This window comes from Microcaecilia unicolor, chromosome 3 (assembly GCF_901765095.1).
Source record: "Microcaecilia unicolor chromosome 3, aMicUni1.1, whole genome shotgun sequence".
Classification (NCBI taxonomy): Eukaryota; Metazoa; Chordata; class Amphibia; order Gymnophiona; family Siphonopidae; genus Microcaecilia; species Microcaecilia unicolor.
In genome coordinates, this window is record NC_044033.1 from 512,144,973 (window position 1) to 512,172,972 (window position 28,000).

At 43.8% G+C, this 28,000-nt stretch overlaps 1 protein-coding gene across 3 annotated transcripts in view; it reads right to left on the reverse strand.

The window, feature by feature from the left end:
* LOC115465250 (ubiquinone biosynthesis O-methyltransferase, mitochondrial-like) overlaps window positions 1–27,241 on the reverse strand; it is a 63,069-nt gene extending 35,828 nt beyond the window's left edge. Inside the window, exons 1-4 of one of the 3 annotated variants that reach the window (XM_030195655.1) lie at window positions 27,128–27,240; window positions 20,926–21,014; window positions 11,259–11,364; window positions 4,843–4,992 (exon numbers count right to left, since the gene is read on the reverse strand). In XM_030195655.1, coding sequence (XP_030051515.1) covers window positions 4,843–4,992; window positions 11,259–11,269 — 161 coding nt within the window. In that variant the 5' untranslated portion in view covers window positions 11,270–11,364; window positions 20,926–21,014; window positions 27,128–27,240. Of the gene's footprint in view, window positions 1–4,842; window positions 4,993–11,258; window positions 11,365–20,925; window positions 21,015–27,127 lie in introns of all 3 variants that reach the window. The other 2 variants (XM_030195653.1, XM_030195654.1) reach the window with 2 other exon arrangements.
* Window positions 27,242–28,000: the final 759 nt, after the last annotated feature.

The following is a 28,000-nucleotide window of genomic DNA, read 5'->3' on the forward strand; positions in this document are numbered from 1 at the left end:
AATGTATATTGGAACTCTTCCATTTTGCCTATTTTATTTATACCCTAATTACCGATAATCATACCCTGTCCTGATATCATAATGTTATGTCGTTATCCATTTATCCTAACTACTGACAATTATCCCTTGTCCTATATCAGTGATGGCGAACCTATGGCACGCGTGCCAGAGAGGGCACACAGAGCCCTCTCCCTTGGCACGCGCGTAACAGTCGCTGGTCCGCTCCGCCCACTCTCCCTTCCTCCCTTCGAGTACCAGGCCGGCCTCCCTCCCTCCCACCAAGCACCACACCGCTTGCCCTCGCTCCCTCCCTCTTCCAAACAAGCATCAGCCCGCCCGTCCTCCCTCCTTCCCAGCACCACCCCCCTCTTCCTCCTCTGCAACTGAAAAAACGTACCGGGTTAAGGCAGCGTCGGCAGCGGCAACGAAAAGCGTAGTCTTCACTCGGCGTGCTTCCCTTCTGTCTCGCTCTCATGCTGTTTTTTTCTCCTATACTAGTATAATATTTTCAATGATGTCTGTTTATATGCGCCATGGCTGGTGTAAGGGGTGTGTGGCTATCATAGGGGTGGAATCATATGTAGTGACCCCGCCCATAATGAGTACCGGCACTTCGCGATAAATAATTAGATTTTGGGTTGCTGTTTGGGCACTCGGTCTCTGAAAGGTTCGCCATCACTGTCCTATATCATTATGTTATGCTGTTACCCATTTACCCACTTCTTAATCAATATAATTTTCGTATGAACCTAACAGCAATAATTCTGAAATTCTTCTTCGTTATTACGATTACCATAATATTCCCATGCACCTTATCCGTTATATATACTCTGATTCTCTATTCCATTAGTGTGATTGAAGTTGTATTATATTGTAAGCCACATTGAGCCTGCAAATAGGTGGGAAAATGTGGGATATAAATGCAGCTAAATAAATAAATAAATAAAAATAGCAGCGCTGGAAACGGGCAGGGTAGGAAAAAAATAAAATAAAACGAGTAAGAGGTTTAGAATCTAAAAAAAAAAATAAAATAAAAACGTCTAGACATCCAAAGTATCCTTCTGGCTTCTAGCCATTAATGCAAAAATTTGTATAACCCTCAAAAATCCAGACAATTGGCAACCCCAACCTTGAACCATAAGCACGTCTGATAAGGACACCTAAACATTTGGGAGCTAGGTAGCGGGCCCTAAGTATGCTTATATCTGGTCCTGGCTCCTCCTAGGCACAATTTTTGCAAGTGAACGGCAGAGGAAGAAGGGGTGAAACATCCTCCTAAACCATTTCTATCATAACATAACCACTTACTGCTGCTGTCAGCTCACTAACAGGGATCTAAACCTGTTTTATTCTCTTTGCAGCTTTGATCTCTTCTCGCATCTTTCCGTTCTCACCTACCCTGCATACCACTTTCACCACTCCTATTCTTTGCTCTCCCCATTTCTTTCAAAGAGGAACCCAGGAGCGATCATGTCTGATGATCTGAACGTACAAGAAAGAATTCAAGATGATGGTGGTCACAGAGGGTTACTAGGGTACGCATAGCAAGCTATAACCAAAAAAAAAAAAGTGTTAATGCCTCCATACAAAATATTTGTGAGGTGACACCTTACCCAGAATAGTGTGTCCAGTTCTGGTGGACATCTGTGAACCCCTCAGCAGGCCACAGTCCTGTTGCAGTGGGTCAAGGCAGATATGGTATATTTATTCCTACTGAGAGAGTTAAACCACTGCGTAGGCCCCATGCAGCTGAGACTTGGGCTATTCTTGAGCCCGTTCACAAACTGCCTGATTCTCTCTGTAGTCAGTTAAGAACAAAATCCCTATTCTTTTGACTTTGTTATAAATCTTAATCTAGAAATTTTTTGTATAAAAGATTTCAGTCAGACATGGCTTTGCCCTTCCACCTATATTGTAAACTCATATTACTTCTCTCTATATGCTACTATATATTCGTCCCAAAGTGGTATTCTCTTTTCCGGAACCTTATCAGCTTCCTTACACCTACTGTTACTCTATTTTCCACTCTGTATATATTCCCGGAGTTGGTACTCTCCTCTCCAGAACCTGTAAGTCACATTGAGCCTACTGCTATGCGGGAAAATGTGGGATACAAATGTAATAAATAAATAAATATCCACATATGGAAAAGCAGAATAATTTGTTAACTCTGAAATTTCAGCAGTGAGAACAGAGGTTTGTTCTCTGGATGACACTGAGCTGTTATTGACCTTTAAGGGTTGGGGGTTTGTTTTTGATTTAAATTCCCCCTTAGTCAAAATGACCATTAGTTGTAAAATGTATACAGTGGTTGAGTTTATTAGCTTTTGACCTCAAACATTTGGTCATTATGAGAAATTTTAACTTGCTTATGGGTGGATAGGTTCTTGACTGCCATGTCTGCTTTGGTTTTTACCCAAGTTGAGACTTGTCCAAAACATGAAGAGTCATACTTTCGACTGGATATTTTATCCAACACAAGTAGCACAGCAGAATGGCCCTAGACAAAATATTAGTGATTCCTGACCCATGGTTGTGCCTTTTTCTATTGTCTTTTAAGTGCCCTGTAATGTGGTTTGATATTTAGGAGAAAAGCTAACATAATATGGCCCTCGCTTGGTAAGCGTCTCATCTATGGGTTATTCTCCTCAGTCAATGCTAAAGAAAAAATAAATCAGTTGTGTTCTAAAAGCAGTCATTCGAAATTTCCCTATAGACAATCAAAATATTATCAAATGAAACCCCAAAATCTCCCAGTGAGGAAAATCAACGATATGTACCTCCAATTGATAGAACCTCAACTGTTCAAGGAGTAGAGTAATATCATTGGTTTCTGAATTAAGGGGGGGGAAAAAGAACCAATGTAAAAAAAACTCCTTACATAGGAGGAAAACAATTGGTTCCAAAAAAATCCTCCATGTGTCTTTATAACTTCCCCGAATGAATGTGCTTTATAAAAATATATGATAATGTTCTCAAAATCAAAAATTATAAAGTTCAGCAAGCTTAATACTTTCATTAATGATTAGAAAATAAGATGTAAACACCAGTACTTATTCCATCACAATAGACGGTCAGGACTCAGCCCAGTGGTTTTAATTATCCCACTGTATATGCTTTATCTTGAAACATTCCTTCAATACAGTGTCATAGAAACATGACGGCAGTCAGCAGATAAGGGTGGAATGGCCCATCCAGTCTGCCCATCGTCAGTAACCACCAAGTCTTCCTTTTCCTGACATAGTCCTTGTCTCCACGACCTCCACCGGGAGGCCATTCCACACATCCACCACCCTTTCCGTGAAAGAGTATTTTCTTAGATTCCTCCTAAGCCTATTTCCTTAACTTCATCCTGTGCCCTATCATATCCCCTCTCTCCCGCCTCTCTTCCAGCGTATATATGTTGAGGTTCATAAGCCTGACCCTATACGTTTTATGACAGAGACCGCTAACCAATTTTTCATCCACCCTCTGAACCGACTCCATACTGTTTATATCTTTCTGTAGGTGTGGTCTCCAGAACTGCACACAGTACTCTAAATGGGACCTCATCAGAGACTTATACAAGGGCACTATCACCTGTTTGTCAATCCCTCTCCTTATGCATCCGAGCATTCTTCTGGCTTTGACCGTCACCTTTTCTGTTTGGCCACCTTAAGATTATCAGACACAATCATCCCCAAGTCTCGCTCTTCTTTTGTACACAGAAGTACGTCACCCCTTATACTGTACCGTTCACCTGGATTATTGTAACCCAAGTGCATGACACTGCATTTCTTAGCATTAAACCTTAGTTGCCAATCTTTGGACCATTCTTCAAGCTTCACTAGATCCTTCCTCAGGTCGTCCACCCTATTACAGAGTTTGGTATCATCCGCAAAGAGACAGACCTTACCAGACAGTTTGACTGTCCTTACCATGAAGAGCATACGAATTTTCTGGATGTATGGGTGTCTAAAGAGGAAGGCAAATTACGGACTGATATGTTTGTGAAGCCAACTGATAGCAACTCTTTATTGGCTCAAGTAGTAGGTTCAAAGAGGAAGTTTAGCTGAGATGTCTTGAAAGAGCTGTTGAGTGAAACTCTGATTGATTTTTTTTTTTAAATAGCAACATTCCATGTAGAATCTCCAATAGTAGCAACATTCCTTGTAGAATCTCTAATAGTATCTATTTTATTTTTGTACCCTGTGCTTTCCCACTCATGGCAGGCTCAATGCGGCTTACATGGGGCAATGGAGGGTTAAGTGACTTGCCCAGAGTCACAAGGAGCTGCCTGTGCCTGAAGTGGGAATCAAACTCAGTTCCCCAGGACCAAAGTCCACCACCCTAACCACTAGGCCACTCCTACACTGTTGCTACTATTGGAGATTCTACATGGAATGTTGCTATTGCACTAGCAACATTCCATGTAGAAGTCGGCCCTTGCAGATCACCAATGTGGCCGCGCAGGCTTCTACATGGAATGTTGCTAGTGAAATAGCAACATTCCATGTAGAATCTCCAATAGTAGCAACATTCCATGTAGAATCTCAAAGAGTAGCAACATTCCATGTAGAATCTCCAATAGTATCTATTTTATTTTTGTTACATTTGTAGTCTGCGCTTTCCCACTCATGGCAGGCTCAATGCGGCTTACACGGGGCAATGGAGGGTTAAGTGACTTGCCCAGAGTCACAAGGAGCTGCCTGTGCCTGAAGTGGGAATCGAACTCAGTTCCTCAGGACCAAAGTCCACCACCCTAACCACTAGGTCACTCCTCCTGTACAGTTGGCAAGCTGAAATATAACATTCCGTACCGGAACTGGAAATAAAATGGGAAGAAAGTGGTGAAAACACTACCTAATAAATGGAACTCTAATGTCGTTCATAGCATGGAGGGCAGAATATACACCTTCTTCATCCCACCATTTCTGGGCCCACATCTTGAATTTCCCCATTTCCTTGGGATCCACCGTATGGGCAGTGGTGTGCAGCCACTTCACCGTACACCTACAGGAAAGACAGCAGAATGTACACATGGTACCTGGGTACACATACACAGAAGAAAGACAAACAAGAAACAAGCTTTTGCAACTCCTGGGAAAACTGTCAACAAAATGTGAACATCCACAGTTCATTAAATAAAAGGAAGGTAAGATAAAAGCTAATCTTTGAAGGGAAGAGTTCACAAAGTATAAATCCAGTGGGTCCGATATTTAAAACAACCTAAATGGCTAAGAGAGGCTCCTGGCCATTTAAATCACCTGTCCGGGGCTACCTGGGCAGATTCAGCAGCACATAAACGGATAGTGCCTCTGAACATATCTGGTTAGTGTCCACTCGAAACCAGCTATTTTCAGGGCATTCCGGGGGTAGAGTCAGCACTTGGCCAGTTAAATGCCAATATACAGCACTTAGAACTGGCTCAGGTAACCACATAAATAGGACTGCGTAAAAGTCAGTTCTATCTTATGTGGTTCGTCATAGCCATAAGTGCTGAATATTATACTTAACTGGCTATGTTTTTGCCAGTTCCATAAACCTATTCAATGCCAGAGTCTGGATATGGTCAGGCAGTGAATTTCTGAGGCTTATGCCAGCAGTGGTCAGCAAAACACTGATCGCCACCAGCTGAACATCAGGGCCCAGTACTCACAGCTTCCCTATCTGCAGACCAAAGAACAGTTGGTCTGCAGACAGGGAAGCTGCACATCAAGATAGCAAAAAGTTGCTTTTCTAGCATATTTGGATATGTGGCTCCGAGTATCATGCTGTGGGCAGAGGCCCAGTACCATATCCCAACAACTTCCTGACACAAAAGGTACGATCCCATGCCTCCCTGCTTGTTGACATAGTACACTGCAGCTTGATCGTTCAACAGACGATCTCTGAAAGCCTTTAGAGCATTCCAAATGGCTCATAGCTCCAGGACATTTATGTGAAGGGAAATCTCCTAAGTGGACCAACAGCCCCGAGTGTGAAGCCCATATACAAAGGCCCCCCAGCCCAGGCTGGATGCATCTGTTGTAAGCCTCTTGTGTGGAGGGGAAGTTTGAAATGGAAGACCTAAAGTCAGACTGGACCAAATTAGCCACCAAAAGAGCAGCTCCCAAAGGTCGAGACTACATCCACCAGGTTCCCCAAGACCACTGGGAAGCTAAGGTCCACTGAGCTTTTCTCAAATGGAGATGCACCATGGAGGCCCAATAGCCTCAACATTTGCCGAGCTGATACTTGCTAGCTCTGCCAGACTTTTAAGGCAATGGTCTAACGCCTCGACCCTGGAGTCTGAGAGGAAAGCCCAGGCTTGCTTTATGTCTAGCAGAGGTCCCATGAACTCCAATCTTTGAGAAGGGACTTTGGATAGGTTATCACAAACTCGGAGCTTCCAGCACCCGAATGGTTCTCTGTATGAAACCTGTGTTCCTTCCCTGGATGAGCTATTGAGCAGCCAAATATCCAGATAGGAAAACTCATGCACCCCTAGTCTGCATAGACACGCTGTGACTATAGCAAAACACTTTCTAAAAACTCATGGGTGAACACAAGACCAAGGGAGAGTACGTGGTATGTGGTACTGATAATGGTGTCTCCTACTCGAAATCTGAGATATTTTCGGTGGCCAAGAGGAGGAGTGGCCTAGTGGTTAGAGTGGTGGGCTTTGGTCCTGGGGAACTGGGTTCGATTCCCACTGTAGGCACAGGAAGCTCCTTGTGACTCTGGGCAAGTCACTTAACCCTCCATTGCCCCAGGTACAAATAAGTACCTGTATATAATATGTAAGCCGCATTGAGCCTGCCATGAGTGGGAAAGTGCGGGGTACAAATGTAATAAAAATAAATAAAAATATGTAAGCATCCTTTAAGTCCAGAGAGCATAGCCAATCATTTTCCTAAATCATGGGGAAAAAGGGTGCCCAGGGAAACCATCCTGAATTTTTCCTTTACCAGATATTTGTTCAGAGCCCACAGGTCCAATAGGATGAGACAAATTCACCCCAGCTCTAGCACTTGAATGGTTCTCTGCATGAAACCTCTGCTCCTTCCTTGGATGAGCTCTTGAACAGCCAGTTGTCCAGATAGGAAAACTCATGCACCCCTAAGTCTGCATAGACACGCTGTGACTATAGCAAGACACTTTGTAAAAACTCATGGGTGAGCACAAGGCCAAAAGGCAGTATGTGGCACTGGTAATGCTTCCCTACTTGAAATCAGATATTTTCTTAAATCATGGGAAAAAGGGTGCCCAGGGAAAATCATCCTGAACTTTTCCTTTACAGGATATTTGTTCAGGGCCCTCAGGTCTAGAATGAGACAAATTCCCCCCATGACTTTGGGCACTAGGAAGTACTTGGAACAGAATGCCATCCCTTCTTCCTCTGGAGGTCTGGGCTTGACCATATGGGCCTGTAGAAGGGAGGAGAGTTCCTCTGCAAGCACTGCCTGGTGTTGAGGGCTGTAAAAGGATGCCCTTGGTGTAGGAATTCCACACCCCCCCCCCCACCGTACTATTTTAAGAACCCACCAGTCGGAAGTTATAAAGAGGCAATCTTTGATGGAAATAATTGAGCCTTCCTCCAATCAGTAGACCGTCCTTGACAGTCAATTTTATTGCGGCTATATTCTCCTGGATCCAAGCAAAAGTTTGGCTCCTGTTTTCACTGGGGAGCTGGCTGGGTCTTCTGCTGCCGAGGCCTAGAGCAGGCCTTTGGGAACTGCTGAGAAGGCTGGGCAACAGGAACATACCTATGCCCTTGAGAATAGTAGGGCCTTCTCTGGTTCCTGTCCAAAAACCTCTAAGAAGTGGAGGCTGCAGAAGGAGCAGGCTGAGAAAGGGTTTTCATGGCGTCTGTTCTCTTCCTGATAAGCTCAGTAACCTCCTCCACCACCTTGTCCCCCCAAAAATTATCTCCTCGGCAAGGGACATCTGCCGGTTTTTCCTGGTTCTAGGTCTGACACACACAGCCAAGCAAGTCTGTACATACCAATACCCAATGCTATAATCCAGTCGCCATATCCATAGCATCATAGGTTGTCCAGGCCCAGTGCTTTTGGCATTCCTTCTGCTTGGCTACTAGCTCGTGGAGTTTTGCAGCCCTATCTGGAGGGCAAAGAGTTTACTCCAAATCACTGCGCACCAAGTAAATGCTCATGTAGAGCTGGTAGGCTTCTATGCGGGACACAAGCATAGAGGTTTTTAGTAAACCTTCCTCCCAAAAGACTCCAAGGTCCTAGCATCTTGCCCCAGGGGCATAGAGACATGGGTCCTAGAACTCTTAGCTCTTTTGAGAGTGGATTCAACCACCATAGAGTGGTGGGGCAGCTGAAGCTTCTCAAATCCACAAACCTTCTGGACACCACACACGAAGTCCACCTTCTTGGGAATTGGCTACAAAGAGAGAGGGGTCTCCCAATTCTTCATCTGTGCCTGTTAAAGAATGTCATGGCTTCCTTTGGGGGATCCTGACGTGCAAAATAGCAGCCCTGGGCTCATCTTCGATCTCCAAATTAAATGGAATGGCTTAACCATTTCCCTCAAAAAGCCAACAAAGTACAGTTCCTCTAATGGGGACTTTCTCCTCTCTTGAGATGGGGAGGGGAAGGCAGACCCATATCAGACACCTAGGATTGGTTGGAGTGAGATTCAGCACAGTAATCTTCTCAAGATTACTGCTATGGGCAAGTACACTGGCGTCTAGACTCAGGACATGAGTGGCTAGGGACCATACAAGTCAGCCCAGCACTGGCCTTAAATTGATGCAGCCAGAGTTGCTATCCAAGCACCACTTGACGTGGAAACACATGTAAAGAAAACCCCAAATTTAAAGGGTTGCATATCATTCGTTTTCTAAATTAGAGATCCTCTGTATTCATCCCACGTCTTTTTGAATTCCACCACATTTTATTTTCTCCACCATCTCCCTCGGGAGGGCATTCCAGGCATCACCCTCTTCCGTGAAAAATAATTTTCTGACATTACTCCTAAGTCTACCACCCCATAACCTCAATTCATGTCCTCTAGTTTTACCATTTTCCCATCTCTTGAATATATTTGCTTCATTTCTATATTAATGTCTTTCAAGTATTTAAATGGCTATATCATATCTCCCCTGTCCCTCCTCTCCTCTCCTCTAGGGTATACATATTCATGTCTTCCAGTGTCTTCTCATATGTCTTTTGGCTCAAGCCCCATATCGTTCTTGTCATCTTCCTCTGGACCACTTCAACTCTTCTTACATCTTTAGCTAGATATGAACTCAAAAACTGAACACAATACTTCAGGTGGGGCCTCACCAACAACTTGTACAGGGGCATCAACATCTCCTTTCTTCTGCTGGTTACACCTCTCTATACAGCCTAGTATCCTTCTGGCTATAACCACCGCCTTGTCACACTGTTTTGTCGCCTTCAGATCCTCAAATACTATCACCCCAAGATCCCTCTCCCTGTCTGTGCATATCAGAATCAGACTCTCATCACCTAACACATAAGTCTCTCGTGGATTTCTACTCCCTAAGTGTATCACTTTACACTTCTTTGCATTGAATTTTAATTGCCAAACACTAGACCATTCTTCTAGCTTCTGCAGATCCTTTTTCATGTTTTCCACTCTGTTACAAATCTTGGTATCATCCGCAGAAAGGCAAACCTTATCTTCTAACCCTTCGGCAATGTCACTCACAAATATATTGAACAGAATCGGCCCCAGCACTGATGGGCTGGAGAGCTTGCTGGAGAGCTTTGGCGGAAACGCCAATTGTTTGGAATGCGAGGTCAGTGCTGGGCTGACTTTTACGGTCTGTGTCCTGAAAATGACAAGATGGATTCGGATAGGCTGGAGTGAGATTTGACGGCAACTCCAGTAGTTGGAACACAAGGGTAGAGATAGGCGACTTCTACGGTTTATGTCCCAGAAACAGCAAAGAAAGACCATGATTAAGTATATAATATGTTCATTGTTGATTTAATCTTAGACTTTTGGGCAGACTGGATGGACTGTTCAGGTCTTTATCTGCCGTCACTTAATATGTTACTATGAAAGATTTAATGCTAAAAAAAAACAATGCATAGTCATGCACTTGGGCCGCAAAAGTCCAAGAGAGCAATATATTTATTTATTTATTACATTTGTACCCCACATTATCCCACCTTTTTGCAGGCTCAATGTGACTTACAGAGTAAGGTTATGATAAAGTCAGTACATGATTTAAATACAGTTGATCATAAGTTGAGGTAAAAGAGGATTTAGATGGGCAGATGTTGGGTGGGTTGTGTGAGAAGTGTTTTAGGTGTGCTTGGGTGGTTTGGGGGATGATTTGCATCATTGAGGGTGACTTTTGTAAGCTTTGTTAAAGAGGTGTGTTTTCAGAGCTTTGCGGAAGCTGGTTAGATTGTTCATGGTTTTCAGGGCCTTGGGTAACGCATTCCAAAAGTGTGTGCTTTTGTATGCAAAGGTCGTAGCATAAGCCTGTTTGTATTTCACTCCTTTGCAGCGGGGGAAATTCAGATTGAGGAATTTGCGGGCCGATCTTTTGGCGTTTCTGGGCGGTAGGTCCACTAGGTTTAGCATATAGAGTGGGGCGTCTGCGTGAATGATTTTGTGCACGGTTGTGCAGATCTTGAACTCAATACGTTCCTTGAGCGGAAGCCAATGTAGTTTCTCTCTTAGGGGCTTCGCACTTTCATATTTAGGTTTTCCAAAGATGAGTCTGGCTGCCGTGTTTTGGGTTGTTTGGAGTTTTTTTAATGGTCTGTTCTTTACAGCCTGCGTACAGAGCGTTGCAGTAGTCCAAGTGGCTTATTACTAGTGACTGTATCAGGGTGCGATAGACGTTTCTTGGGAAAAAAGGTATAGTATAGGGGGGGTGAAGTACTTCTGTGCACAAAAGACGAGCGGGGTCTTTGGCTACCTTAAGACTATCAGATACGATCACCCTCCACAAGTAGAAAAGGTGACTGCCATACCAGAAGGATACTCAAGTGCAAAAGGAGAAGTAAGGTCAGACTCGCCAGCCCCCCTGTGCAGCTATTTTGGACCTCTTTTCTGCAATTGTATCAATTTTAATTACATATGTAGTTTTGGTATCTGCCTAGTACTGCAGACAGAACAGGCTACAAGTGTTTTAACAAAAAGGTATCTCTACCCATCTGCATTGATTCCCCGACTAGTTTAACATAGTGTGCTGTGAAGTTTTAATATCACCCAAACAACTTCCCCAAACTCAACAGCATTCAAATTTACTGTTGCTTATGTCATACTACTAAATTACCACTTACTTGTTGCTCATCAGTGTAGAAAGGGGAGAGAAGGTCCTGCTATCAGACTTCAGTAGCACAGTGCGATTACAACTCCCTTTAAAGCCTCTTGGGTTCACCTTGCCCACTAGAAAGATTAGAATTAAAGTCATAAGAAACAGATCTTAATCTAAACCTACTTCATAGCATGTTGGGGAAAAGGCATCAATTTTCCATAATCTGTCCTTGACCCTGCCACATCCGTTATCTCTCATTTCTAACTGGCCACAAATTATTAATGTACGGGGTTTTTTTACTGATGACTTACGCAAAACCACAACTGTCAACATTATAAACAGGCAGAACAACACAGAATAAAGGATACATGACTTATCAGATGAGGATATCCATCAGCAAACATTTTCATATGTATATCGCCCTCAGCCCTACCCTATAACCCTTAACCCTCTATATGCTAGAGGAATGTCTTGCAAAGGATCAACACCAACAATTACTAGACAGTGGAGTAACCTTGCTATGCAATGCCAAAGATCAAAACATTACACATAATCCCTTCCCTCCCAAACAAACCTTTCAGTCAGATAGTTTAGTAAAGAACAAACTTCCCTGGGGATAATAGCTAGTGTAAATACACTAAGATAATTCCAATTTAGAGAGAACGGCCTTGTGGCCACAAATTATTATACTGTGGCAAAAGGGTTCCTTGGACAGTCTATAAAACAGCATGCAACTACGAAGCATCTCTCAGATCCCTATAATTAAAACGAGCTACCAAGACTATGCAATGAGGGAGGCTGGACTACTGTATCTGCCTTTTATATATGTCTCCATGTTAAATGTTTTGTCCTTTATATGTATAGTAAAAGAGGCCTGTTTCCTCTCTCCGTCCTCAGAGCTCCAGGCACCCCTCCTCCTCAACCTCCCCCCTCCCCCCCTCTGTTCTAGGACCCCCACCTCCCCCTCCCCCTGTCTGAGTTCCAGAACCCCCTCCCCCCCTGCTCTTCGAGTTCCAGGACACCCTTCCCACCCCTCCTATTCGAGTTCCAGGACCTGCCCCTCCCCTTCCAGAGGAGTTCCAGGACCCCCTCTGTCATTTCAGGACCCCCCTCCCACCCTCTGTCGTTTCAGGACCCGAACCCCCCCTTCTGCCCCTCCCCTTCATAAGAACCAGCTGTTGTTTAAAAGATTTTACCTCCTGCACGCACGGATGCTTCTTCAGACAGCCTTTGCTTTCGCTTCTGTTTCAGCTGTTCCTGTGGTCCCGTCCTCATTTCCTGTTTGTGGAATGGCGGGATCACAGGAACAGCTGAAACAGAAGCGAAAGCAAAGGCACTGTGAAGCGGCATCCGTGCGTGCAGGGCTTCACTGTAGCCGGCGGAGCAGGAGGTAAAACGTTTTTGGGCGGAGGAAATCGGAGGGTCGAACTCGGACGGGAGTGGGGCCGTCGGACTGGAGCTTCTGGTGGCTGCTGCTGGGGTCTCTTCTCTCTCACTTCCCATCGGTCCACCATGTGATGTCATCCCCAGGGCGGACCAATGGGAACTGTGTTACGTCCTGGGGAACTGAGGAACTGAGTTCGATTCCCGGCACAGGCAGCTCCTTGTGACTCTGGGCAAGCCACTTAACCCTCCATTGCCCCATGTAAGCCGCATTGAGCCTGCCATGAGTGGGAAAGCGCGGGGTACAAATGTAACAACAACAAAAAAAAAACAACCCAGGCATCCAGACGGATGTGCAGAGCTGCAAATTATTATATAGGATATGGGTATACATACACAAACATTATAATATGTATACAAGTATATATTTATACTTATTTATTTTCATTTATGCTTTTATATTTGAACATTGTTTTTTTAATCACCCTTCCTCCTGCTTCTATTTGTTAGCTACCCCATTTAATTCAATTTCCAACATTCATATTCCGCTTCAACCCAAATAGCTCAAGGTGGATTATAACATTGATACCATAAAATCAAACATCTTCATATTTTTGTAATCACTGGACATATCTGATAAAAGAGAGGTCTTCTTCACTGCACAACAGAAGAGGACATACGAGAAAAATGTTCTCAAGATATGAGATATGGGATAGTGCTGGGCAGACTTATACGGTCTGTGCCAGAGCCAGTGGTGGGAGGCAGGGATAGTGCTGAGCAGACTTATATGGTCTGTGCCAGAGCCAGTGGTGGGAGGCAGGGATAGTGCTGAGCAGACTTATACGGTCTGTGCCAGAGCCGGTGGTGGGAGGCAGGGATAGTGCTGAGCAGACTTATACGGTCTATGCCAGAGCCGGTGGTTGGGAGGCGGGGCTAGTGCTGGGCAGACTTATACGGTCTGTGCCCTGAAGAGCACAGGTACAAATCAAAGTAGGGTACACACAAAAAGTAGCACACATGAGTTGTCTTGTTGGGCAGACTGGATGGACCGTGCAGGTCTTTTTCTGCCGTCATCTACTATGTATGTATGAGACTTCCAAGGTTCTGGTGTTGCTTGTGTAACTTTTTAATGAGCAGTTTACTTTGTGATCCGCATTGGATAAAGGCGGAATAGAACTAAATAAATAAATAAATGAAGTTGTTTAACCAAAGAAACAGACAGACAATTATCCACCAAGCACAAAGCTTGCACTAGAACACAAAAGTTCATGTTATAATCTGGAGCTAGCCCATATAAAATTTAAAAGTAAAATGACTGTTTCCGGAAGGGCGGGACCAGAGGCAGAGCTGAGACACATGCGAAGGCAGTGTAAAGCGCCGCTCGTCTTCACTGTGGGTGCCGCACCCCAAGGTACGAATTTTTAAAATACAGCCAGCACTTAGGAAGGCGAGGGGCTGCCGGAGGACAGGTCGTGCTTGGAGGGCAGAGAGAGAGGGAAGGAGGTGCGGGGGCTGACATACAGAGTTCCCTCGAGGGCGGGGCGATTACGAACCCTACACGGCTTCACTGCCACGGAGCCAGCTTCAGAACGTTGGAGGTGCGAATTATTATAATACTAGTAAAAGAGGCCCGTTTCAGAGCAAATTAAACGGGCGCTAGCAAGGTTTTCGTCGCCAACACCCCCCCTCCCTCCCTCCCTGGCCAACCCCTTCGTTGTTCTGCCATTGCAGAACTCAAGGAAAGGAAATTAACACGTATGAATAAAAGTTCACCTTCCTTGTCCTGTTAGACCAGTCCAGACCAACAGAATACATGAAAAAAAAAAGTATGTGACAGGGCAAGGGGAAGACAAGGCCCCATGAATCACAGCTCTGACAAAGACTTCTTCATTATTATTATTATTATTAGCATTTGTATAGCACTACCAGACGCACGCAGCGCTGAACACCTGACACAAAGAGACAGTCCCTGCTCAAAAGAGCTTACAATCTAAGTAATACAGACAGACAAGACAGTTACGGGTGAGGGAAGTAGTCACCGCCCTACAAATTTCCTCTGAAATGTCCACCCAGGCCTCAGCCAATGAGGAGGTCTGTGCCCACAAGGAGAGGGCACAAAAGCCCCAAGGACATCGCCTTTCACAAAAGGATGTAAGCTGCCTCAACTATTACTTTAATCCACCGCACTATGAATGACTTGGAAACTACATCCCCTCTACATGAACCCTGAAACAAAACAATATGTCTGACTTACAGAAGGAAATGTGTCACTTCCAGCTATCTCAAAAGCACTCCGTGGACATTCAACTTATGGAGCTTCCAGGAAAAGTCCATTGATCTCCCTGCCCTAAATACCAGGGGGGACACAACGTAATTCACATGAAATGGAGAAGCCACTTTCATCAAAAATGATGGAACCGCACAGAGAGCAGTCATCTGTGAAGCTCAAGTACAGCTCTCTGCAGGAGAAGACCTGCAACAAACACACCTGGCTAAACAAATAGCAACCAAGAACACACTCTAATGTTAAGATCCTTCAGAGCAGCTCGTTTAAAGGGCTTGAAAGACGGGCCCACTAGGGAATTCAGAAATAAACTGAAGTCCCACTGCAGTCTGAAGAGGGGGCCAAACATACTTCACATCCCGCAAAAATAAATTAATAAAAATTTAAAATCACATCTCATTGTGCCACTAGAGATACTTCTTGTACCCTGCTCCCAGAAACAAGAGGAAACTGCTGGGGGCTTGGTTTCCAAGATCCTTTGCAAACTTCTCTAATCCCGCTTTCACAAAGCAGTGCTAGTGGCTGGCACGGTAATGTCGACACGGCCCATTCACTGTGTCAGCATTGATGTGCGGCTTTGTAAAAGGTGGCCTAAAGGCTTTGAAGCAGGCCTTTGAGGCTGCCCTGGGGCTCCAGGTGACCATCTGCAGTTCCTTTGTAGCGAAAGCCTGTTTGAAGTGGCATCAGCAGGCCAGCTTGCAGGACTTTCCTCATACCACTCAACTGGAGGTGGGTTAAGCTTATTTGGCAGATGCTGTGTATGACACGTTGCAGGCCTTGGCCTCAGGCATGTCACTGGAAGTCAGTGTGAGACATCAGCTCTGGCTGAGTTCTTGGATGGCTGACGTGGCTTCCAAGACACACCAGAAGCAGAAAGCCTACAAGGGAACGCGGGGGGCCGTTACATCATGAAGGAGCAAAAGGAGCCCTCAGGGAGGACAAGGCCATAGCAGAGAGATTGAATGAATTTGCTTTGGTCTTTACAGAAGATGATGTAACAGATCTACCTGTACCAAAAATGGTTTTCAAGGGTGATGATGCAGAGGAACTGAAAGAAATCTTGGCGAACCTGGAAGATGTACCGAGCCAAATTGACAAGATAAAGAGTGAAATTCCCTGGATCTGATGACATACACCCCTGGGTACTCACACAAGAAATTGCTGATGTTCTTAGTGATCTGTAACCTGTTGTTAAAATCATCCGTAGTACCTGAAGATTGGAGGGTGGCCAATGTAACGCCAATGTTTTGAAAAGGGTTCCAGGGGTGATCCAGGGAATTATAGATCGCTAAGCCTGACTGCAGTGTCAGGGAATATAGTGGAAACTATTATAAAGAATACAATTACAGAACACGTACACAAACATGGTTTAATGGGACAGGGTCAGCACGGGTTCACACAATTGTCTCACCAATTTGCTTCACTTCTTTGAAGGCTTAATAAACATGTGGATAAAGGTGAGCCGATTGATATAGTGTATCTGGATTTTCAGAAAGCTTTTGACGTAAGTGGAATCCAGAACATCCAGGCCCCCTCCCTGCCCATCTTCAAAGCCTTGCTCAAAGCCCACCTCTTCAATGTCGCCTTCGGCACCTAACCATCATACCTCTATTCAGGAAATCTGGACTGCCCCTACTTGACATTTCGTCCATTAGATTGTAAGCTCCTTGGAGCAGGGACTGTCATTTTTGTTAATCTGTACAGCGCTGCGTAACCCTAGTAGCACTCTAGAAATGTTAAGTAGTTGTAGTAGTAGTAGGGTAGCATTTTCAGAAGTGCACCCCATTTCAAGCGCAGGGCCCAAGAGACAGGAAGAGCTCCAGAGTCTCAATGTGTGGGTGATTGTGCAGGGAAGAGGGTTTTAGATTTGTAAGAATTGGGCAACATTCTGATGAAGGGGGAGCCTATTCCGGAATGATGAGCTCCACCTTAACCAAGGTCGGACCAGGCTGCTAGCATCGGCATTTAAAAAGGAGATGGAGCAGCTTTTAAACTAGAAACTGGGGGAAGGCCAACAGTTGTTCAAAAGCAAATGGTTCGGAAAAAGGTATCTTTCAAAGATATCACCATTCCGACAGCAAGGTTGCAAAACAGACCATAGCAGACCACGTGTCTTTAAATAAAAAGCAGACAAAAGATTTTAAATTATCACTGTCAACTGCTGAGCAAGATGTAAAAAGGAACAACAAACATTTTGAAAAGTCTATATGCAAATGACAGAAGCCTAAGAAGATGGGAGAGTTAGAATAAATTGCACTAAATAAAAAATTAAATATAATAGGCATCTCTCAGACCTGGTAGAAGGAGGAAAACCACTGAGACACTGTCATACTAGGGTACAAATTATATCATAGTGATAGGGTAGATCGAACAGGTGGAGGGGTAGCATTGTATGTTAAGGAGGGCATTGAATCAAATAGACTGAAAATTCTGCAAGACACAAAACACATCTTGGAATCCTTATGGATTAAAATTCCATGTGTTCATGGGGAAAAGATAGTGATAGGAGTGTACTACCGTCCACCAGGCCAGGATGAACAGACAGGTGTAGAAATGGTATCAGAAATTAGGGAGACTAACAAACTAGGGAACACAGTAATAATGGGTGATTTCAATTACCTCGATATGGACTGGGTAAATGTAACATTAGGGCATGCTAGGGAGGTAAAATTCCTTGACAAAATCAAGAACTGCTTTATGGAGCAGCTGGTACAGGAGCCAATAAGAGGAAAAATTCTACACCTACGCCTTAGTGGAGCAAATGATCTGGTGCAGGAGGTAATGGTGCTGGGGTCACTTGATAACAGTGATCATAATACGATCAAATTTGATATTAGCTTTGAAATATATACAGGATATCCAATACGTTAGCGTTTAACCTTCAAAAGGGAAACTATGATAAAAACAGAAGAACGGATCAGATTTGATATCGGCTCTGGAGTAAGTAAACACAGAAAATTCAATACATTAGCATTTGATTTTCAAAGCCTATGATAAAATGAGAAGAACGGTGCAAAAAATAAATTTCACTTAGAGGAGCACCTGCGAAGGTCAAAAATTTACATAAGACATGGATGCTGTTCAAAAATACCATCCTGGAAGCCCAGGCCAGTTATATTCCATGTATTAAAAAGGAGGAAAGAAGGCCAAATGGCAGCTGGCATGGTTAGAAAGTGAGGTGAAGGAAGCTATTAGAGCTAAAAGAAGAAAATCCTTCAGAAAATAGAAGGGTTCAACTGAAAATAATAAGAAACAGCATAAGAAATGGCAAGTCAAATGCAAAGCGCTGATAAGGAAAGCAAAGAGGACTTTGAAAAAAAAATTGTGTTGGAAGCAACAACATATAGTAAAAACTTTTTCTGGTAAGCCAGCAGAAGAATCAGTTGGACCGCTAGATGAACGAAGAGTAAAAGGGGCACTCAAGGAAGACAAAGGCATAGCGGGGAGATTAAATGAATTGCTTTGGTGTTCACAGAGGAAAATTTGTGAGAGATGCTGGTACCAAAAATGGTATTCAAAGCTGACGAATCTGAGAAACTAAATGAAAACTCTGTAAAACTGGAAGATGTAATGGTGCAATTTGACAAATTGAAGAGTAGCAAATTGCCTGGACCAGACGGTATTCATCCCAGAGTACTGATAGAATTAAAAAATTAACTTGCAGAACTATTATTTGTAATACTGGAAAATTGAAGGCTGGCCAATTTAACACTGGTTTTAAAAAAAGGTTCCAGAGGTGAATCGGGAAATTATAGACTGGGAAGTCTGATGTCGGTGCCGGGCAAAATGATAAGAGATTATTATAAACAACAAAATTACAGAGCATAAGCAAGTCACTTAACCCTCCATCCCCCCCGTACAAAATAAGTACCTGAATATATGTAAACCGCTTTGAATGTAGTTGCAGAAACCTAAGAAAGGCAGTATATCAAGTCCCATTTCCCTTCCCTTATATAACTGCTATGCCCAAATCATGGATTAATGAGACAAAGCCAACATGGATTTAGTGAAGGGAAATCTTGCCTCATCAATCTACTATATTTCTCTGAAGGGGTGAACAAACATGTGGATTTTCAACAGGCATTTGACAAAGTACCTCATGAAAGACTCTAGAGGAAACTGGAGAGTCATGGGGTATGAGGTAGCATTCTATTGTAGATTTTCTTGTCACGGCATCTCAAAAAAATATATAATGGAATTAGAAAAGGTACAGAGAAGGGCGACAAAAATGATAAAATGGGATAGGATGACTTCCCTATGAGGAAAGGCTAAAGCGGCTAGGGCTCTTCAGCTTGAAGAAAAGAAGGCTGAGGGGAGATATGATAGAGGTCTATAAAATAATGAGTGGAGTGGAACGGGTAGACGTGAATCGATTGTTTACTTTTTCCAAAAATACTAGAATTAAGGGGCATGCGATGAAGCTACAAAGTAGTACATTTATATTTAAATCTGTTTATTGATGAAACATATCTTATACATTTATTCGTGAGCAGATAACATATAAACATACCACATCGGCTATACATTACTGAAACTATACATTTTTCATTATCCCCTCCATCTCCCTCCCCATCCCTTACCCCCCTCCCACCCTATATTTAATGGTGAACATTAGAGTTTATCATTACATCACTCAACAGTCTTTGCACTACTCCATTCACCCAGAGCAGCCGAGATCATAACAACAGAGGCATATATCCAATCAATGTAATCTACTGCAAAGGGCCTTGGTTCTTATAGTCCTTTGACGAATACCACCACCTCCGATGGTTAGTTCTATGTTGGTGCATAGTTTAATCAGTTGTATCATATAATCAAATTAATAAGTGAGCTTATGAATGAAGATACTGAAATTCAAACAGGTAAATGTGGCGTTCACTCAAATTACAGAGTTTAAGGGCATCTATTTTGTGGCCAGTATCCACATCATCATTGTCCGTTGTATCTATATATCTTTTAGCAAGTCAACACATTATTCCTTATCAGATCATTCTCCTATGTGTAAGTTAATATTAGTATTTCACCTCTATATACCCTGTCTCCCCCAATAAATCTCCCCCCTCCTCTACCTTCCTATCATCTTATAAAGATATGGAGTTCAAAATAAGACTGCGTGCTCTACCTGACAGTGACTGAATGTATGGCTCCCATACCTCCCAGAAGTCTTTTTTACGTTTAGGTGTTGTTTTAGCTCCTCTTGCTTCCAGTATCAACAGGCTGTGGAATGCATTCATTCCATCAAAGTAGTACATTTAAAACAAATCGGAGAAAATATTTCTCCACTCAATGTGTAAATAAATCCTGGAATTTTTGCCAGAGAATGTAGTAAAAGTAGTTAGCTTAGCAGGGTTTAAAATAGGTTTGGATAGCTTCCTAAAAGAAAAGATCATAAGTCATTATTAAGATGGACTTGGGGAAAATCCACTGCATATTTCTAGGACAAGCAGCATAAAATGTATTGTACTGTTTTGGGATCTTGTAACCTGGATTGGAAACAGGATGCTGGGCTTGATGAACCTTCGGTCTCTCCCTATATGGCAACACTTATGTTCTTATGACAAGGTTCCTCATGAGAGACTCCTGAGAAAATTGAAAAAATCATGAGGGACAGGAGAAAGGGAAATAGGACTTGATATACTGCCGTTCTGAGGTTTTTGCAACTACATTCAAAGCGGTTTACATATATTCAGGTACTTATTTTGTAGGAGGCAGTCCTTCTGTGGATTAGGAATTGGTTATTGGACAGAAAACATAGTGAAGGGTTAAACGGCCATTTTCTTAACAGAGGAGGGTAAATAGTAGAGTGCCACAGGGATCTGTACTGGGACATGTGCTATTTAACATATTTATAAATGATCCGGAAACTATGAGTGAGGTGATTAAAAATGCAGATGACACAAAACTATTCAAAGTTGTCAAAACACATGTGGATTGTGAAGACTGGGCATCTAAACGGCAGATGAAATTTAATGTGGATAAATGGAAAGTGATGCACATTGGGAAAAATAATCCAAAGCATAGTTACCTGATGCTAGGGTCCACCTTATGTGTCAGCATTCAAGAAACAGATCTAGGTGCAACAGCAGACAATATGCTGAAATCTTCTGTGTGCAGCTGCAGCCAAAAAAGCAAACAGGATGCTAGGAATTATTAGGAAAGGGATGCAAAATAAGACCAATGGAGGAGTGGCCTAGTGGTTAGGGTGGTGGACTTTGGTCCTGGGGAACTGAGTTTGATTCCCACTTCAGGCACAGGCAGCTCCTTGTGACTCTGGGCAAGTCACTTAACCCTCCATTGCCCCATGTAAGCCGCATTGAGCCTGCCATGAGTGGGAAAGCGCGGGGTACAAATTTAACAAAAATAAAATAGATACTATTGGAGATTCTACATGGAATGTTGCTACTATTGGAGATTCTACATGGAATGTTGCTATTCCACTAGCAACATTCCATGTAGAAGGCTGCGCAGGCTTCTGTTTCTGTGAGTCTGACGTCCTGCACGTCAGACTCACAGAAGCAGAAGCCTGCGCGGCCACATTGGTGATCTGCAATGGCCGACTTCTACATGGAATGTTGCTAGTGGAATAGCAACATTCCATGTAGAATCTCAAATAGTAGCAACAGTGGAGGAGTGGCCTAGTGGTTAGGGTGGTGGACTTTGGTCCTGGGGAACTGAGGAACTGAGTTCGATTCCCACTTCAGGCACAGGCAGCTCCTTGTGACTCTGGGCAAGTCACTTAACCCTCCATTGCCCCATGTAAGCCGCATTGAGCCTGCCATGAGTGGGAAAGCGCAGGGTACAAATGTAACTAAAAAAAAAAAAAAAAATAATGCCTCTGTGTCACTTCATGGTACAACCTCACCTTGAGGACAATGTTCAATTCTAGTCAACGTATTTCAAAAAAGATATAGCGGAATTAGAAAAGGTTCAAAGCAGAGTGACCATGATAAAGGGGATGGAACTCCTCCCACATGAGGAAAGGCTAAAGAGGTTAGGGTTTGTGAAGAAAGAGTGTGTTTTAAGCATGGAAAATGTATTGGCTATTTTCCTGCATTGTTCTGAAGTGTATTTCTCCTGTTTGGCCAGCAGATGGTGCATGGTTATGCTTAAAGCTGTTACAGAGGACTGACTTGGGGCCAGATGCACTAAACTTTAACGACCCTTTAACGAACAAATTTTTAACCGTGGCATTTATTAAAGGCCATTTTCCGACGACGCTAGCAGCTAACGAAAACGGAACGCAGATGAGCAATTCGTGTAGAAACCCTATTGAAATGAGATGCACTAAAGTTTTCCGCTTGCCCTAACATAGGAAAACTCCGGGAAAGCTAACGAGAGATCTGTACCTCTTGTTAGGGCTGCCTGGCTTTCAAAACTGTCAAAAACTGTCTCTCCTGGTAGGGGCTGCTGTTTCATCTGTTCTCTACCACAGCCTGGGAAGAATATATATATATATTTTAATTGACTGTAAATCTTGTTTTTCGCCCCTCCCCCAACTCAGGCACAGAAACTGAAATCAAAGCTCCAGGAATGGATTGGAATTCAAGAGAAAGTCAAACTGCGAAAAGAAAGACTCTACGGATTTGTTTCTCTGTAGTTTGGACAGCCTTGCCCCACCCCCCGCCGCCCCCCCCTGAGGTAGTCGCCGCTGCTACCCCCGTCCACCGCCCCCCCCCCCGTCTAAACTGAGCCCGTGCAGCGCCTCTCACCTCTCGTTGGTACAGAAAAAACAGCCCCCGCTCCCCCCCTCCATCGAGCCCCCCCCCCGTCTAAACCTGGCCGTGCAGCGGCTCTCACCTCTGTGTGAAGGCGCTGCACGAACAGCTGATCGACTCCAGCTCCTCCGACGTCCCTCCGTTCCTCAGTGGGCCCGCCCTTGTCTGACGTAAGTAACCTACGTAGGTTACTTACGTCAGACGAGGGCGGGCCCAGGTCAGGGGAGACGTCCTGAAGACTCGACGGCGATCAGATGTTCTTCTTGCCCGTGCAGCGCCTTCACACAGAGGTGAGAGGCGCCGCGCGGGCCCGGTAAGGCAAAGGAGGGGCCCGGAAGAGGGGAAGAGCAGCGGCGATGACCTCAGGGGGGCGGGGCACGGAGGATGGCGGGAGGCAGAGCTGTGGGAGAAAGAGTAGAGAGAAAGGAAGAGAGGAAGGGAGGGGGGTCGGGGCTGCTAAAATTTTGATTTTTCATGCAGGGGAAAGTGGGGAGCAGTGGAGACCTCGGGCGCGGGGGGGGGGGGGGGGGGGGGGGGGGCAAGGCCATCCATACAGGACACTCCGGACGAGCGCCTTTGCCCCCTCCTGATCCTTTTTTTATCCTTTTATTTTCATGCAACGTTTGTGTTTTTTTTGTTTGTTTGTTTTGACGTTTGTGGCATGCGCAGAGCAGCCAGCATAACCCTTGGCTGCTCTGCGCATGCTTTAGGGGATGATTACCGACAGGGATTACACCAGTTTAATGCATTGTACTTTACAATACCACACCGAACATGTGCGACTTGTTTTTTTGGTGCATTCTTCGTTTTTTCAATTCGTTAAGGACTTTTACGTTTTAGATTCTTTTACGTTTGGTTGATGCATCTTGCCCTTGATTTGGCACACAGATAAATATCAGGAAGTGTCTATAGTGATGTAACCAGTTTTTATTTGAAACTTAACAACTCCGATTGTCCTGGTGTTTGAAATTAACCAGTAGTGCTTGCTTCAGTCTTAGCCTGGAAGATGAGGGAGATAAATCTCTTTGCTAAGGCTGTGTGAACAATTATATGTCCTGATCTGCCCAGGTATCGTTTAGCCAGTATGCAAATGTTTAGTGGAGGAGTAGCCTAGTGGTTAGTGCAGTGGACTTTGATCTTGGGGAACTGAGCTCGATTCCCACTGTAGCTCCTTGTGACTCTGAGAAGTCACTTAACCCTCCATTGCCCCTGGTACAAAATAAGTACCTGAATATATGTAAACCGCTTTGAATGTAGTTGCAAAAACCTTAGAAAGGCAGTACATCAAGTCCCATTTCCCTTTCTCCTTTGGTTAGTGGTTTAATTAATCCATATTTCAGTTACCTGTTATCGTATGCTAATTGCATATATTTTTTTTTGTTCATTGCTCCAGTGTGAGAATAAACATATTTGTTTGTTCGTTCTGCTTGTCAGGACTGATAAAGAATCTTGGTGTTTTGTGTGTTGGGTCTGTGAATGCTTCTGGGAACTGTGGGACCACTGGGAGTGTGGTCCCAGTAACCTAGAAATCACTGGGGATAATTTGAGAGCGGGAGACTTCCCAGAGGAAGTTCTGACCCAGTTGGTGGGAGGAGGGTGCTAGTGTAGAGCACAAGCGGCAGGTGCAGGCTGACCTGAGCTGTGCTGGGGACAGACCCTCTAAATGGCTGCGGGGTAACTCCAGGTAAGTGGCGAGGCATTTCATGACACGGTTCTTCTTAAATCCTGTGTATGACGAGTAGAAGCAAACGATTTTTCACTCTTTCAAAAAGTACAAAGACCTTGGGAGACTCAATAAAATTACATAGAAATATTTTTAAAACATTCAGAAGGAAATATTTTTTCATATAATGAATAGCTGGAACTTGCTGCCAGAGGATTTGGTAACAGTAGTTAGCGTATCTGGGTTTAAAAAAGGTTTGGACAAGCTCCTGGAAGAAACGTCCATAGTCTGTTATTGAGATGGACATGGGAAAAGCCACTGCTTACCCCGGAATTGGTAGCATAGGTTGTTGCTACTAATTGGGTTTCTGACAGGTACTTGTGACCTAGATTGGCCACTGCTGGAAACAGGCTAGATCTGACACAGCATGGCTATTCTTATGTTCTTATGAAGGAAGCAGAAGGGGCCAGCAGCATAAGGGTAGGGACCTGGCACAACCAGGTGCAAACCAGAAATAGGTACCGCATACTGCCTAGCCTAAATCCCCAAGCTCAAAGGAAAACAAAACAGGAGCTAAGCAGCAGAGCAAGTCAAAAGCTTTTGAGAGACCGTTCTACATCAGAGTTAAGTTCAGTGTGCTCTAGCTCCACCTGCTGGAAGATAGTCATAACCCACAAGTCTGGATTTGTCTACTGCTGATGACAAAGAAATTGCAAGTTTTATGTCAACTTGTATCTTCTGGACAAACACCTTGGGTGAAACATTTCATAAAGACAGTTAATAAATCCTAATAAGTAAAACAAAATAAATATGATTGGATAGCACTCTTGCTCGGCACATACAGAACAGTATCTGAAGAAAATTTTAAAAAACTTATTTTATGCAAGCTTTTGGATTCCCGAATACTGGGCGAAAGTGACTGGTTAACAGGCATCTGTATATTTCCTAATCATTTTTGTTCTCTTTATGTCTTACCTTGTAGGAATAAAAATAGGTCTGTCCTATCTTTTTATTGGCTTTCTTTTCTGACTTTGATTGTTATATATTGTTATCCACAGTGGTCTTGAAGAGTGAAGCAGTTCAGTACATTTTAGCAAATAATAACTTTGGGGGATTTTTACTAAAAATTAGTGCAAGTTATCTGCAGCAGATCCCATAGGAATAAAATGGTCCCTGTGATAGATAACATGACACTCTTTAGTAAAGCCCCTCCCCCGCCACACACACTTTCACATCACTGTATGTAGTGAGTTGCAATCCCTAGAGAGTGATATTTTACGACATTTTACACATCATATGCAGGTACTTTCTCTGTCCCTAGAGGGCTCACAATCTAAGTCTTTGTACCTGGGGCGATGGAAGGTTAGGTGACTCGGCCAAGGTCACAAAGAGCTGCATTGGGAATTGAACCCAAGTTGCCAGGATGAAAGCCCGCTGCACCAAACATTAGGCTACTCCACTCCAATACAGGTGATTTAACCACTAGGGCACGCTTCCACCCATAACATTTTGCAGATACTGCATCCAAAGTACAAACTTTGAAAGACTTAAATGCAGCACTGTTTAGCACATGAAAAAAGGTGCACATTTGCTTGGCTTTGGAGTTTCTGAAAGAGACAGACTGAAGGCAATTGGGGTCAAGTGGTGTGGTAACGTTAATTCACTTTTAGAGATAATAAATATTTATTTGTTACATTTATACCTCACATTTTCCCACCTATTTGCAGGCTCAATGTGGCTTACAAAGTATCGTAAAGGTGTTTGCCATTACGGTTGATAACAAATACAAGATTGTGTTGTGGTCACATGAGGTTGGAGTGTATTAGGCGTCATGGGGTTGAGGGGGAAGAAGATAGTAAATTGTCCAGTACGATCATTGATTATGTTGTGTTGCTGGGTGTGGGGATTTATGTTGGATTGGTGGGATAAGCTTTTTTGACGAGGTGGGTTTTCAATGATTTCCTGAAATTTAGATGGTCATGTATTGTTTTCACTGCATACGGGAGTCCATTCCATAGTTGTGCGCTTATGTAGGAGAAGCTAGATGCGGGAGTTGTTTTGTATTTTAGCCCTTTACAATTTGGGTAATGTAGGTTTAGGTATGATCGTGCTGATCCGAGTCTGTTTCTAGTTGGTAGACCAATAAGGTCTGTCATGTATCCTGGGACTGTGCCGTAGATGATTTTGTAGACTAAGGTGCAGATTTTGAAGATGATCCGTTCTTTGATTGGGAGCCAGTGCAGGTTTTCTCGAAGGGCTTTAGCACATTCGAATCGTGTTTTACCATATATCAGTCTGGCTGCTGTGTTTTGGGCGGTCTGGAATTTTTTTGCGAGGTGTTCTTTGCATCCCGCATAGAACCTGCATGGCTTAGGACCATTGATTGTATTAGTTAGAAATAGAAATAAAACATAGACCTGATCGGAAGAAGAAGGGTTACCTTTGAAAGCTAATAAAAAAATGTTTTGTTAGTCCAATAAAAAAACGTATCATCTTATTTTCTTTTCTATTTTTTGTTTTATTTCTATTTATTATTACCAGGCAATATGGGAAAATCCTCTGGGCTAAAAATTGCTCTTCACTCATTAGATAAAGACAAGCAAACTCCGATTTCTTTCTACTGCACAGATATCAAGCCACAGGCCGAATACCCTTTTCCTCACACGCATTCGGCAATCAGGGGACCGAACTCCCCTCCCGATGATCTGCCACCTCTCCCTCTGTCTCTCCTCCTTGTCCGCGATCCAGCGCCTCTCCCTCAGAAACATCGTTGTCAACGTCATACTTGAGTGTCCAAATTCAATAAAAAAAAATTGTTACCCAACCAAAAAAAAAAAAAAAAGTCATACCTACGGTCGACCACCAACAACCCCACAGCTTTCTTTCTCCGGTACCCCATCCCCTACGACACAGAAGCATTTTCGCCTTGTTGCCGACGGAAACAGGAAGTTGCATCAGAGAAAAGCGCCGCCGCCGCCGCGCGGGACCACAGAGGTTAGATTGAGACAGGGGCGGCATGACGTCAAAATCTTGAAGCCGGTTCAACCCTGCCTCCTCCCCCGCACGATCAAATCAAACAAACCTAGCAGCTGCTGCATCCACGTCGTTCTTTATTGTTGTTGGTACCATTTTTATTCGGTCTCGCTTATATTTGCAAACATACGAGCTGTGCACCATACAGATGTACACAGAGGAAGTAACGGTTTCATCGGTTAGAGTAACTATTTTTTTTTTATTAGCTTTCAAAGGTAACCCTTCTTCGTCACATAGTAACATAGTAGATGACTGCAGAAAAAGACCTGCACGGTCCATCCAGTTTGCCCAACAAGATAACTCATATGTGCTATTTTTTGTGTATACCCTACTTTGATTTGTACCTGTGTTCTTCAGGGCACAGACCTTATAAGTCTGCCCAGCACTATCCCCGCCTCCTACCACCGGCTTCAGATCAGATCTATGTTTTATTTCTATTTCTAACTAATACAATCAATGGTCCTAAGCCATGCAGGTTACTGGCTTCCGATCAGGTACCGAATGCAGTTCAAGCTTCTCCTACTAACCTACAAATGCACTCGATCTGCAGCCCCTCCTTACCTCTCTACCCTCATCTCCCCTTACGTTCCTACCCGCAACCTCCACTCTCAAGACAAATCCTGCCTTTCAGTACCCTTCTCCACCACCGCCAACTCCAGGCTCCGCCCTTTCTGCCTCACCTCACCCCA